The 15,449-nt window shown below is 40.3% G+C and overlaps 1 protein-coding gene across 5 annotated transcripts in view; it reads right to left on the bottom strand.

The window, feature by feature from the left end:
* Positions 1-15,449, bottom strand: part of UBAP2 (ubiquitin associated protein 2) — a 133,755-nt gene that overhangs the window by 65,716 nt on the left and 52,590 nt on the right. For 4 of the 5 annotated variants that reach the window (XM_046022437.1, XM_046022436.1, XM_046022439.1 and 1 more), the window contains exons 3-4: positions 8,536-8,613; positions 5,705-5,815 (exon numbers count right to left, since the gene is read on the bottom strand). In XM_046022437.1, coding sequence (XP_045878393.1) covers positions 5,705-5,815; positions 8,536-8,613 — 189 coding nt within the window. Of the gene's footprint in view, positions 1-5,704; positions 5,816-8,535; positions 8,614-10,195; positions 10,286-15,449 lie in introns of all 5 variants that reach the window. The other variant, XM_046022438.1, reaches the window with a different exon arrangement.

The raw sequence follows: 15,449 nt of genomic DNA, 5'->3' as shown, positions 1-15,449 counted from the left end.
TTGCCTTTAGCTCAGGTCATGATCCTGGGACCCTAGGCTCTGGAATGGAGCCAGCACTGAGCTTCTCCCTCTCTCCTTTTCCCTCTCCTTCTTCTCCCCTCTGCTAATGCTCTCGCGCATGCATGCACACTCTCTCTCTCAAATAAATAAAATCTTTAGGGAAAAAAAAAGTTATCCAGGTATACACAGAAAGAGATCCATGATATAAGTGTAGCAAGCTAACAACAGTTTATAAAATAGGATTATATTTTTTAGTTCAAAGAAAAGCCCACATATATATATATATATACTGAAGAAAGGAGTAGTTATCTAAATGAGGATGTTGAATTTAATTTATCATTCCACACTGGTGTTGTTTAAGATTTATCTGAGAGACAGAAGAGATCGCACATGCACACAGAGGGAGAGGGAGAAGCAGACGCTCCACCAAGCACAGAGCCCAATGTAGGGCTCGATCCAAGAACCCTGATATCATGACCTGAGCCAAAGGCAAATCTGCTCAACTGACTGAGGCACCCAGGCATCCCTCTGCATTGCTTTTTAAATAGAGAAAATAATAAAGCTTGTTTATTCCAGAGAAATAATTGTATGAATTCAATTATGCTTGCTAATATGAATAAACAAGGCACCTATGCAAGACAAAATCCTGTCCTCTTAGGTTAACATGACAAAAAGTAAATTCTAGAAGACCTAGAAAAATTACACATGGTAGAGTCAGCACAGGTGTATATGTATACAATTTCCATTGTCTTTTTTTTTTTTTTTTTTTAAAGATTTACCTATTTTTGTGAGAGAGAGAGTGCCCACACAAGCACAAGCAGGGTGAAGGGCAGAGGGAGAAGCAGACTCCCTGCTAAGCAGGAAGCCTGATGGAGAGGCTCAGTCCCAGAACTCCGGGAAAATGACCTGTCCAAAGGCAGATTCTTAACCGACTGAGCCATCCAGGTGCCCCTGTATGTGAAACATTTGAGAAAAACATCTTAACCCATTTCATTAAGCCAACAATGGCCACAAGTAAGTCTTGGGCTTGTGAAATCTACTAAGACTGACAAGAACTTATTTGTGGGGGAAAGTAAGGAGAGCAAACTTAAGGGGCAATTGGTCTAATGCCACTGTAAATGTTAAAGAAAGTATCGCACACTTGGCACAACAGTCTGTGAGGATGCACACAAACTTTCAACATAAATGGAACTTCTGATAACCTTTGTCATCTGTACTTGGCTACTTGTAGAATAGGTCTGAAGAAACTCTAAAAGGAAGAATGGTCCTCCCAGACACTGCATTTAGTAATCAGAAAGGTAGCTTTCCAGGCCAGCTCATTAAAAATCACTCCCCCGGGGCGCCTGGGTGACTCAATGGGTTGAAGCCTCTGCCTTCGGTTCGGGTCATGATCCCGGGGTCCTGGAATCGAGCCCCACATGGTGCTCTCTGCTCAGCGGGGAGCCTGCTTCTTCCTCTCTCTCTGCCTGCTTCTCTGCCTATTTGTGATCTCTGTCAAATAAATAAATCTTTAAAAAAAAAAAAAAATCACTCCCCCAACTCCTATTTGCCAGGACCCACACAACACAAATAAATTACTTAAAAAAAAAAAAGGGTACATTAATGCAAGAGACTGATATTTCATAATGATTCTGTCACTCAAAACAGCATTATAATGAAATAAAAGCTTTATTAGTACTTATGATCATGCTGAATGTTTTATTTTAACAGCTCCTCCTCGAGAAAAACAAACTCATTCTTAAAATTACCAGGGACAGGGGCAACTGGGTGCTCAGTGGGTTAAATCTCTGCCTTCAGCTCAGGTCAGGATCTCAGGCTCCTGGGATCAAGCCCCTCGCATCAGGCTCTCTGCTCGGCAGGGAGCCTGCTCCCCACCCTCCTCCACCGCCTGCCTCTCTGCATATTTGTAATCCATCAAATAAATGAATAAAATCTTTAAAAAAAGGAAAAAAATTACTAGGGACAATTCAACCTAACTCCCCCCACCAAAGAATAATTTTGTTTCAGGGGTGCCTGGTTAGGGTCTATGTTTGGCTCAGGTCATGATCCTAGGGTCCTTGGAGTGAGCCCTGCATCTGGTTCCCTGCTAGGCAGTAGCCTGTTTCTTCCTCTCCGTCTGTCCCTCCCCTGCTTGTCTTCTCTCTCGTTCCCTCTCTCCCTCAAATAAATAAATAAAATCTTTAAAATAATAATTTTGTTTCAGAAGATCCTGGCACAAAATACGGTTAGTCAATAGGACAAGATTTGTTCGCTTTCATGGTTTATTTTAAACATTCTTGCAACCCTACCGTGTTTATTTTCTCTAGCAACTCCACTCCAATAAACTCTATCCTAGTCAGGGGAAGGTAGGCATTCCTTACAGCTGGTTAGTCATGGCTCCTAGAGACAGCAATCAGGTAGGCAACAAGACAAACACTATGGAAGAATGATCCTAAACAAACCAGAATTTCAAAAGGACTTTCACTCTGGCTCTCCGTTTCTACCACAGCCTTCTTGTCTCTCAACCAGTATACGCCTCTTGTGTCTGTTATTCATGCCCTAATTTGATGTTTTCTGATCTATAAAGAAACCAAACTAGATCCAACCTCACTATGTAATTTCCACACTCAACGTAACCAAAGATGTTCTTCACCATTCAACCCAGAACTACCTCCTTTGAATTCAGTCCCAAAGGAGTGTGAGAAGTTAAAACTCAATAAAACACAGAGAACTGGACATTTATTTAAGACTTGAATATTCAGGGGTGCCTGGGTGGCTCAGCGGGTTAAGCCTCTGCCTTTGGCTCAGGTCATGGTCTCAGGGTCCTGGGATCAAGCCCGCCATTGGGCTCTCTGCTCGGCGGGGAGCCTGCTTCCCTCACACTCTCTGCCTGCCTCTCTGACAACCTGTGATTTCTGTCAAATACATAAATAAAATCTTTTAAAAAAAGGGGGGGGCTTGAAAATTCACCCCCCACCAGAGAAAGAATTAAGTCAGCTAGAGCTAAAGGAAGGACAACACAAAGTAGTATTCTAACCTAACTTAAACATATAAAAAAAATCGGCCCTCCAATAAACAATTTGGCAATATTTCATTTATTCACAGCGATTATATATATATAAAATATGTATAAAGGAGGTAGTTTAGGGGTGTCTGGGTGGCTCAGTCAGTTAAGTTTTGAACCTTTTTTTTTTTTTTTTTTAAGATTTCATTTATTTATTTGACAGAGAGATAGGCCAGGGCAGGGTGGGGGTCAGGCTCCCCGCTGAACAGAGAGCCCGATGCAGGGCTTGATGCCAGGACCTTGAGATCATGACCTTAGTCGAGGGCAGAAGCTTAACCCACTGAGTCACCCAGGCAACCCAAATGTCCAACTCTTTGGCTTGGGTCATCATCTCAGGGTTGAGAGATAGAGCCCTGAGTCATGTTCTACACTGGTATGTAGCCTGCTTAAGATTCTGTCTCCCCCTCTCCCCTATGTCTCTCTCCCAATCTCTCTCCCTCTCTACAAAAACAAGACAAACACAAAGAAACAAAAATTAAGAGCCATTCTATACTGCATCCATTAGCAATCAGGTTAACACATTCCCAGGGCACCTGGGTGGCTCAGTCATTAAGTGGTAACTGTGGCCCAGGTCATGATCCCAGGATCCTGGGATGGAGCCCTATATCAGGCTCCCTGCTCAGCGTGAAGCCTGCTTCTCCCCTCTCCCATGGCTTGTGCTCCCTCTCTCACTGTCTTTTTCTCTCTCAAATAAATAAATAAAATCTTTTAAAAAAAGTAAACACATTCCTCATATTTTATAAACCCAGAAAATATAAGCCTAAGTATCAGCAAACAAAAACTATTCAAAATTTTTTTATTTTGACACTTAACATAATGTATTTACCCAACAAACTGACAGACTAGTGTTATCTTGCATGGAATTTTACCCATAGATACTTTTATACACAGATAGTGAAATACTATCCCAAACACCTCATTCTTACATTACTCATTCTGCTTATTTCATATTAAATAAAGATAATCATTTTACTACTGAGCTTGTCACAACAGTTCAATTTTTATATAGCCTGTCCCTAATACAACCTTATCCTTAAAAATGAGAACCTGAAAAAATATGTATGTTAAAAATACAGATAGGTAGATGAGATGGAGAAATAGATGTGGAAGTAGAGAAAAGGAAAGAGAGACAGAGACAGAGAGACCAAATGTTTATATAGGGGTAATATGTTTAGAGGGGGTTTTATTTTATTGTTCTATCTAAATTATCTGTAAGACTTCTAAATACTTATAAATCATGTATTTTAAAAATAAAAAAAAAAAAATGAGAACCTGATTAAACCCGAACAGTGACAAGGAAGGCACGCTGGTTGTGTTCATCCTTATACCCCATCTAAAGGAGAATCATTATTTGTTTTAATCTGTTTTGAAATGGTGATCTGAAAATACAAATGAGGGGCACCTGGGTGGTTTAAGTCAGTTAGCATCTACCTTTGACTCAGGTCATGATCCCAGAGTCCTGGGATCGAGCCTGGCATTGGGCTCCCTGCTCAGCGGGGAGCCTGCTTCTCCCTCTCCCTTCACCCCTCCCCTTGCTCATTCTCTCAAATTAGTTAATTAATTAATTTTGAAAGAAAACAAAAATGAAACACTGCGCAGCGTGTCTGGATAGCTCAGTTGGTTAAGCAGCTGCCTTCAGCTCAGGTCATGATACCCCAGTTCTATGACTGAGCCCTGAGCGGGGACCCCCCCTTCTCCCTCTCTACCCCTCCCTTCACTTTCTCTCTATCTCATAAATAAAATTGAAGAAAAGAAAAGGGGAGAGCAGGGGAGGGGGAAGGGGAAAGGGAGGGAAAGGGAAGAAAAGAACAGAAAAGAAATGAAACGAAAAGAAAAAAAAACAGGAAAAGAAAAGAGACAAGACAAGATAGTGCAATCTCCATGGAGAATCAAGAAATTAGGGCTGACACTGCCTTGTGCGGCTTTAGTTGTATCCTTCCTAAAATAAAAGGGCTAAGCTTTAGTGTGCCTGCACAGTCCTCAAAATTTACTATGCTTAGGGCGCCTGGGTGGCTCAGTGGTTTCAGCCGCTGCCTTCGGCTCAGTTCATGATCTCAGGGTCCTGGGATCGAGTCCCACATCCGGCTCTCTGCTCAGCGGGGAGCCTGCTTCCCTCTCACTCTCTCTGCCTACTTACGATCTCTCTCTCTGTCAAATTAAAAAAAAAAAAAAAAAATTTACTAGGCTTAAAACAACAATACCTTTCTTTCTTATTTTATCTGTCAAATGGTCATGAAAATGTGTCTACAGAATATTCACACATAAGCAAACAGATATACAGCAAACTCTGGTTTTTGGTTAGTCTAGAGATATAAGGAGTAATAAAAGATGACAACTGAGATGAACAAACATGAGCAGTGAAACCAAGAGAAGTTTTTCAAATGGTGAAAATGTCCACAGGCCCAGAGAATTTGGAAACTATGTAAGGCTGGGGTAGATCACCAAGTTCCTTTTCAAGTCTTCAGATTCTACAACTTCATGAAGAAACCATGTGTAACAAGAACAGTCATTTCAGGTGAGTGTTCTTTCTGGTCTTAAACATGGAGTGGAACCCATAATGCCCTCCCCCCCCCCAAAAAGATAAGTCCAAAATGCAACAGGGAATTGGAGATAAATCTTAGCACTGCAAATCAGTTAACAGTAGTTATTAATAATTCTTACCGTGTCTGAATTCCCTTCCAGCAATATATTGATAGCTTTGTTCACATCTCCATTACAGTCATGAAGGGCCACTATACATTCATCCTGATTTTTCCCCGTCACTTCCATAAGCTGTTAAAATTATAAAATGGTTAAGGAGACCTTAAAATGGCACTGCATACCAATTTTAAGATTTTTCTATTTAAAAATAGAAATTACACAATCCTTCCACATGAAAACGACCTCCTTCCAGGTTTACAGGTTTACCTGCTTTTTGTGACCATCACTTGTCTTTTCATCAATACAGAGAGTCAAACAACAAATCAACTCTCCTCCAAGAAGACTAAGTATCAGATTATTAATGAGCAGTACACACATACACATATATACATCAACATTCTCAGCATACTCAGGATCAGCTCTGACTACTCCAACTTAGTTCAATGGCCTAGGATTCCCAAAATTCTGAACTACTCTAAGTATATTCCCAAATTTCTGAAATACTCAAAGTATATGTGGCCACCATAACAGAACATCTAGTCCAACTATGTTATACAAAGAAAACATTCCCTATGTGGTTTATCACTGCTTGGATTAGAAGACTCCATATACATCGTAAGTGACAATACCCAAAGATCTCACAAGTGCAATTCTACAGCTCTCACAAACTCACTCCTAGACATAGTACTTGTGCAAGCAGCTTCAAGCTGAAGTAATCAAAGAAAGCCCCTTGGTACACTCTCTTTAACAAGGGAGATTAAGGGGCGCCGGGGTGGCTCAGTGGGTTAAGCCTCTGCCTTCAGCTCAGGTCATGGTCTCAGCGTCCTGGGATCGAACCCCGCATCGGGCTCCCTGCTCAGTGGGGAGACTGCTTCCCCCTCTCTCTCTGCCTGCCTCTCTACTTGTGATCTCTCTCTCTCTGTCAAATAAATAAATAAAATCTTAAAAAAAGAAAAAAGGAGATATTAAGCTATTTTAACATTTTCATCACAAGTACAATCACAAATTAGATACAATATACAAGCTTCTCAATTACCAGCAAACGAATGTATGATTTAAATATCTCTTGTGTTTTACACATATTTAACTGTTTTAGTGTATACCACCTGTTCAAAATAGTTTGACACCAACATCTGAAGTGATTTCTCTGTGGTCAAAGAACTAATTAACAGGAAGGCCTATGTGGAATCCACGTATCCTGATCTCATGAATAGAACTCTTTGCACTGTACCACGCTCTCTGCTTTCTGCCCTGCCATATCATGGTGAAAGTTCTACACACTCTACAGCTTTCCAGTCCTTTGGTCTTTGGGTATCAACTAGTGTCAGTTTTTATCAGTGTCTCTATTAACCCAACGCCTGTAATATACCAGTAATAAGATGCACATTAAATATCAAAATTACCCCCCAGTGATTGGAATAGTAAGAGATCAAACTGAAATTTAACCATAAGACTCTGAACTCCTGGACCAGTGCTCCTTTTTGTGTATCTGCTATATGAGTCAGATAAAAGACAATATGATATGCAGAATTAGGTCTCAAACTATACATAAATTTCATTCCGGAAAATAAGTGCTATCATTTTTAATAAATCCTTTTTGTGGCCCTCTAAAATTATTATAATTAGTCTAATGACAGCAACTGTAATTTATTTTTTAAAGATTTTATTTATTTGAGAGAGAGAGAGACAGAGTGAGAGAGCATATGAGGGGAGGTCAGAGGGAGAAGCAGGCTCCCCATGGAGCTGAGAGCCCAATGTGGGACTCGATCCCAGGACTCTGGGATCATGACCTGAGCTGAAGGCAGTCGCTTAACCAACTGAGCCACCCAGGCACCCCAGCAACTGTAATTATTAACAAAGAGTTTACACAGTAAAGGGCTAAAAAGTTAGGCAGGAAGCTAGGCATGAGCAACAGGATGATGGACCTTAGATATCAAGATGGAGAGCCCCAAATGAGGAAGACTGGGTACCGCCCCATTCTACCCATCTAGCAGCGGGTTTGTCGTTACAACATCCTGGGCAGGAGTAAGAGCTACATTTGTTGTGCTTGTTGCACTTGTGCAGAAAGCAGTAGCTTGTCCTTATTTGACCTAATATCTCTAAAATAGAAATAATGTTGCAGTTTGGTATCCCATGCAGGCATTTTGAATACAACTTGGGAAAGAATATGGTAGCTGGCTAATTATTATATAATCCAGGCCTGTCACTCAACTGTTGCAACTCTAGGGCTGCCCAAAAGAAAAGGCCACACTACCAAGTTTCCAAGGCCATTGTTTCTCTTGACTAGCCAGCTTCTCCCTTGGGATGTACTTTAATAAAACTCTGTTCACTTTCATTCTGCTGTTCTGTAATTCTTTACAGTAGCAGTGAAAAGAACCAAGGTTTCTTTCCTTTTCCAGCTAACTCTCAGTAACAAGTTCACTGTGGGACAGTCATTCCAGCAATTACTTATAGACCTCTACCAGGGTCTGGGCCGAGGTAAGGGTTATACAGCTTGATTTCTAGAATCTTGAAAGGAAAAGCAGCCTTATCAGGGAAGAAGACTTTGAAATTTTTATTACCAAAAAAGCCTCTCATTGGAGTTGTAAATGAAGACATCAAACTAAAATTTAATGTTATATTTTTCCAGCATATGTTTGGATTCATCATCACCAATTTTGGAGAAGGCAATTCGGTTCTTAACATTAAACAAAACTTTCTGAGAACTTGCCAAATATTTAATGTACGTTCTATACACAGGTACAGACAAGGTTAATGTGCTTCTCCACAATGTCTAGCTCATTGTTGGTAACATTTTAGTGACTAGGAAGATTTTACTACCAAAATAATAGTATCCTTTGCCACAAACATACCTGTTTAACTTTAGCTTCAAATTCTGAATCATTTTTATCAAAGATCACTTGAGCAAGACGCATCTGTTCAGCTGTTGCCTGAAAAGTACACACAAAATTATTAAAAAGATCTCAGCACATAAAATACAAGTTAGATGCCAAAATCTCCTGCAAAAAGATAAAAAGGTCAAGTACTACAGTGCTATGGTAACAAAAACAGTGATTAGAGCTCTCAAATGTTTACAACCTGCTTCCAAAAGCCAAATAAACATCAAATTAAATGGCATAAGAGTCCCATTCTTTTGGTCAAATGACCTAGTTATTACTCATCTTAACTGGCCATGTGACTCATTTAAATGTTCTTTGCCCTGGGGAAATGGAGTAAGTAAGAACAACAGAAAATTAGAAGAACAGTAAACAGTGGAGACTGCTAGGACACAGGCTTAGAACCAGCATATCTGTCAAAAAACAAAAAAACACTGCTGTCAATTCTTTTAAGATATCCTGGTCTGGGGCGCCTGGGTGGCTCAGTGGGTTAAGCCGATGCCTTCCGCTCAGGTCACGATCTCAGGGTCCTGGGATCAAGGTCCCAAGGTCCTGGGATTGAGCCCCACATCCGGCTCTCTGCTCAGCAGGGAGCCTGCTTCCCTCTCTCTCTCTCTCTGCCTGCCTCTCTGTCTACTTGTGATCTCTGTCAAATAAATAAATAAAATCTTAAAAAAAAAAAATATCCTGGTCAGCTCTGAAGAGCAAATCTGTATTTTACTAAATAAATACTATTTTTAGGGGTGCCTGGGTGGCTCAGTTGGTTAGGCATCTACCTTCCTACATACTTAAGGTTATGCTTAGCAGAAACCTGCTCGACAGGGATCTGTTTCTCCCTCTGCCCCTCACCCCACTCGTGCTCCCTCTACCAAGTAATAAATAAAATCTTTAAATTAATTAACTAATTAATTAATTCTGTGCGCTATTTAGTAATATACCAATTTGGTTTGTTAGTTTTGACAAAGGTATCTTGATTATGGTAACAGGAAACTGAGGAACATGCATATAGGAACTCTCTGTACTATTTCCATGCAACTTTCCGATGAACCTAAAATTACTCTGAAAATTTACTGAAATAATATAACCCCTGGGAGGCTCAGTCAGTTAAGTGTCTGCCTTCAGCTCAGGTCCTGATCCCAGGAGCCAGAGATGGAGCCCTGAGTTGGGCTCCCTGTTCAGCAGAGAGCTGCCTTCTTCCCCTCTCTCCCCACTTCCCTCTCCATTCATACTACCTCACTTTCTCTCTCTCAAATAAATACAATCTTTAAATAATGATGATAATAATAATAATAAAGTAAAAATATTACCCTTGTTAACTAAAACCTTTACTAACTCCCAACATAAATATTTTAAAAGTTAAACCATTTAAATTAATGAATCAGCATAGAGAATGAAGGGAAAAAAAATCCAGGAGCTAATAACAACTTTTCTGTTCAAACACTACAAAGATCTAGTCTTATAATTTGTACACATATCCATGATAGATTTCTTGCAATAAATACAAAGATGTGAAATTGCTGACCAAAGAAGTATCTAGAAAAATGTTTTGTACATCTGAAACTAATGATGTACTATATGTTGGCTAATTGAATTTAAATATAAAAAAAAGGAAAAAAGAAAGAAAAACAATTCATACCATCTGTTCAAAAATTCTCTGCACACCAGCTACAAAGATTTATTCTCCATCAGCAGAATAAAACAGCCTGTTTCCTCAAAATCTTTCCAACTTAAAAAAAAAAAGTCCAATTTAATCAATGAAAAATGGTCTCTATTTAGTCTAATTTTTATTTCTAAAGTCACTAAATAAGGGTAATCTTTTTAACATATACTTAGTAATGTTACATTGATAAAAACACTACCAAGCTGGAAAATCTTCATGTGGCAAGATAGTAAAGATTAGTTAAGTCAGTAATCATTAATAAAAGCTAATTCTAAGGGGAAAGTTGCATGAGGAACGTACTATTTGCACATGGTCTCAAAGTGTCCCCACATGATTGCTTTTTAGCTGCTAAGTAAAACATAGTTAATAAATTAGAGGAAATACAGCAACTCTGGACTGAATGAATCAACATCTTCAGTGAGGGGCAGATAGATATGACATAACTCCACCCACCATAATCTGAGAAATACTCGAAAGTCCTGTGTGGTATTCCAATCAGAGTTCTATAACCTAAATCTAATCATGAGGAAGTATCAAACAAATTCACATTGAAGAATTTTTTTTTTTTTTTTTGAAGAATTTTTTTTTTTTTTTTTTAAAGAATTATTCTTTTAGAGGTGGCCTGGGTGGCTCAGTGGGTTAAGTCTCTACCTTTGGCTCAGATCATGATCCCAGGGTCCTGGGATCAAGCCCCGCATCCAGCTTTCTGCTCAGCGGGGGGCCTGCTTCCCCTCTCTTTCTGCCTGCCTCTCTACCTATTTGTGATCTCTCACTGTCAAATAGATAATGTAAATTATCTATTTATTTGAGAGAAAGAGTGCAAGCATATGAGCAGGGTAAGGAGCGGTTGGTGAGAGAGAAGCAGACTCCCTGCTGGGCACTAGGCTTGATCCCAGAGACCTGAGCCAAAAACCAAGAGCTGGACTTTTAATTGATTGAGGAACCCAGAAGGCCCAAAGAATATTTTATATTAAAACTGGCTTATTTGGGGCGCCTGGGTGGCTCAGTGGGTTAAAGCCTCTGCCTTTGGCTCAGGTCGTGATCCCAGGGTCCTGGGATCGAGCCCCGCGTCGGGCTCTCTGCTCCGTGAAAAGCCTGCTTCCTCCTCTCTCTGCCTGCCTCCCTGCCTACTTGTGATCTTTCTCTCTCTGTCAAATAAATAAATAAAATATTAAAAAAAAAAAACCTGGCTTATTTTCTTTTTCTAAATTGCCAGAATTTTGGAAGACAAAGGCTAAGAGTTAGCTAGACTAAAGATACAGGTCAAACCAAAGGGGTATGTAATGATACTATACTAGAATGGGGAAACATGCTACAAGGGACATTACCAGAAACTGACAATGGAATAACTGAATACTGAAATAACTAAAAATAATGTATATATTAATACATGTATACTATGTACATGTGTATACAGATATAAAATATAGAAGAAGACAAACCATAAGTGACTCTTAATCTCGCAAAACAAACTGAGGGTTGCTGGAGGGAGTGGGGTTATGGACATTGGGGAGGGTATGTGCTATGGTGAGTGCTGTGAAGTGTGCAAACCTGGTGATTCACAGACCTGTACCCCTGGGGATAAAAATACATTATATGTTTATAAAAAAATAAAAAATTAATAAAAAATTTAAAAAATATATAGAAGGAAATAAAAGAGCAAAAGTGGCACCATGTTAAAAATCTCATTAGAAGGGACACCTGGGTGGCTCAGAGGGGTAAGCCTCTGCCTTTGGCTCAGGTCATGATTTCAGGGTCCTGGGATCGAGCCCCGTGGATCAGGCTCTCTGCTCGTCAGGGAGCCTGCTTCCCCCCTTCTCTCTGCCTGCCTGATTGTGATCTCTTTCTCTCTCTGTCAAATAAATAAATAAAATCTTAAAAAAAAAAATCTCATTAAGAGAATGTAACAAGAGGGGCTCCTGGGTGGCTCAGTGGGATTGAGCCCCACATCGGGCTCTCTACTCAGCAGGGAGCCTTTCCCTTCCTCTCTCTCTGCCTGCCTCTCTGCCTACTTGTGATCCCTCTGTCAAATAAATAAATAAAATCTTTAAAAAAAAAAAAAAGAGTATGTAAGAAGAGTTCTTTAAACTACTCCTTCAACTTTAGAGCAAAATCAAAATCCCATGGACAACAATATTATCATAAAACTAGATGACATAGTATCCCTCATAAGCCTCCAAATACAAACATGTAAAGAAAAACCACCCACAGATATAGTATCTCAATCCCAGGACCCTAAGATCATGACATGAGCCGAGATAATGACCTGAGCCAAGATCAAGAGTGGGAAGCTTAACCTGCTGAGCCACCCAGGTGCCCCACCATTATCAACTCTTGAAACTAACCATCCAGGGCTCATTAAGAGAAAATGACTAGCAGAATCAAAATTAAACCACATATAGAGGAAAGTAAACAAGGTCCACACTGGGGGAGGGGTGGGGTCAGGAAATCTCAGAAAGTAAGCCAACATAATTACATAGTAAAGAAACTCTTAAATTAGAAAAGCAACTCAGAACCATGCTGCCATCTGAAAGTACAAAAGAAAACTCACTGCACGTAACAATGAACGACAGAGGAGCACCTGGGTGCTGGGATCAAGCCCTGCATCCGGCTCTCTGATTGCCGGGGAGCCTGCTTCCCCCCCACCCTCTGCTTGCCTCTGCCTACTTGTGCTATCTGTCAGATAAATAAATAAAATCTAAAAAAAAAAAAAAAAATGAGTGACAGAAAAATAATGGTCAAATCCCATACAAAGTTATTATAAGAAAAACAATAAGGAGTAAGGCAATACTCCAATAACCAATGAATACACACACACACACACACACACACACACACACACACACACACACACACACACACACCCCCACCCCACCCCCCCCCCCCACCCTACCTAGCGAATAAGGCTATCTTCTGTCTCAAAACTAAAAGGCAGGGGCGTCTGGGTGGCTCAGTGGTTTAAGCCGCTGCCTTCAGCTCGGGTCGTGATCTCAGGGTCCTGGGATCGAGTCCCGCATCGGGCTCTCTGCTCAGCAGGGAGCCTGCTTCCCTCTCACTCTCTCTGCCTACTTGTGATCTCTCTCTGTCAAATAAATAAATAAAATCTTTAGAAAAAAAAAAAAAAAACAAAACTAAAAGGCAGTGTGCATACCTGGGTGGCTCAGTTGGTTAAAGGTCTGACTTTGGCTCAGGCCATGATCTCAGGGTAGAGGGGTCTGCTGCTTCTCTCTCCCCATCCCCACCCCTCAGAACACCCTTCCCCCTGCTCATGCTCTCTCTCTCAAATAAATAAAATCTTTTAAAAAGGCACTGAGCATAAAGAAAATGATATATAAATAGCATTAGGTCTTTTTCTTACTCAGAAATAAAAGTGAGGACTACACACAAAGAAGGAACACAAAAATAAACTTTTAACAGTTAATGCTTCAAGAGAAATAGAAGGTTAAAGGGAGAAATTTTTAAAAAATTAAGAAGTAATGACAGAAGGGGTGACCAGCTGGTTCATTTGGTAGAGCATGTAATCTCAGTGTTGAGAGTTCAAGCCCCATGTTTGGTGAAGAGATTTTTTTTTTAAGACTTATTTATTTGATGGGGAGCCTGGGTGGCTCAGTAGGTTAGGCCTCTGCCTTCTGCTCAGGTCATGATCCCAGCGTCCCGGGATCGAGCCCCACATTGGGCTCTCTGCTCCGTGGGGAGCCTGCTTCCTCTTCTCTCTCTGCCTACTTGTGGTCTCTCTCTGTCAAATAAATAAATAAAAATCTTAAAAAAAGACTTATTTATTTGGAGAGAGCACAGCGGGAGAGGGGAGCACAGACTGAGAGGAAGAAGCAGCCTCCCCACTGTGGAGGGAGCCCAATGGAGGCTCAATCCCACAAGCGTGGAATCATGGCCTAAGCCAATAGCAGACACTTAATCAACTGGGCCACCTGGGCACTCCTTTCAAAATATTTTTTAGGGACGCCCAGGTGCCTCAGTCAGTTGAGTGTCTACCTTTGGCTCAGGTCCTGATCCCAAGGTCCTGGAATCAAGTCCCACATCAAGCTCCTTGCTCAGGGGAGAGCCTGCTTCCTCCCCCTCTGCCTGCTGCTCCCCCTGCTTGTGCTTGTTCTCTCGTTCTGACAAATAAATAAGTAAAATCTTTTTAAAAAATAGTTTAATTTTAAAGAAGGAAACAACAGAAAACAGTAAAAATAAGTGAAAAAAAGAGTAGAAAAGAGGGGAAAAAATCTGATTTTTTGGAGGGGGGGGAATCAACAAATCTGAAAACTTTTTAGCTAAATCCATCAAGAAAAGAGAGAGAAGACTGACGTCATTAAAATTAGGAACGAAATAGGTAACATTACTACCTATGTTAGAGGAATAAAAAGGTTTATAAGAGAATTTCATGAACAAATGTATGACACAAATTGTATAACCTCTAAAAAAAGACAGTTAACTATTGAAACTGTGTCAAAATAAATAAAAACTCTTTAACAAGTGACTGAATAAGCCATCAAGAAGTTCCCACAGGGGCATGTGGCTGGCTCAGTCAGAAGAGCATGCGACGCCTGATCTCAGGGTCATGATTTCAGCACCCTACTGGGTGTGGAGCCCACTTTAAATAAAAAGTTCCCACAGAGAAAAACCCAGGGCCAGATGGTAAATTCTACCACATGATGAAGGAATTAACACCAATACCAATTCTTTACGAACTCTTCCAAAAAATATAGAAGGGAACACTTTCTAATTCATTCTACAAGGTCGGTTTTATTATCCTGATACCAAAATTAAAAACATCACAAGAAAAAACAACTACACAAAAATACCACTATGGATGAAAAATCTTCCACAAAATCCTAGCAAACCAGCAACACACAAAAACGATTATATACTGGGCGCCTGAGTGGCTCAGTGGGTTAAGCCTCTGCCTTCGGCTCAGGTCATGGTCTCAGGGTCCTGGGATCGAGTCCCACATTGGGCTCTCTGCTCGGCAGGGAGCCTGCTTCCTCCTCTCTCTCTCTCTCTCTCTCTCTGCCTACTTGTGATCTCTCTCTGTCGAATAAATAAATAAAATCTTTAAAAAAATTTTTAAAAATAAATAAATTCAACTCCAATTTAAAAGAAAAAAAAAGGACTATATACTACTATTACCAAGTAAGCTTCATCCCAAGAATTCAAGGTTAACATCTGAACAATGTAATACATTAATAGTCACAAAACCCCATGAATATTTCAAAAGACATAGAGAAAG

Source organism: Meles meles, chromosome 11 (genome assembly GCF_922984935.1).
Source record: "Meles meles chromosome 11, mMelMel3.1 paternal haplotype, whole genome shotgun sequence".
NCBI lineage: Eukaryota > Metazoa > Chordata > Mammalia > Carnivora > Mustelidae > Meles > Meles meles.
Note: the sequence above shows the minus strand (reverse complement) of the source record. Positions and strands in the feature narration are given on the sequence as shown.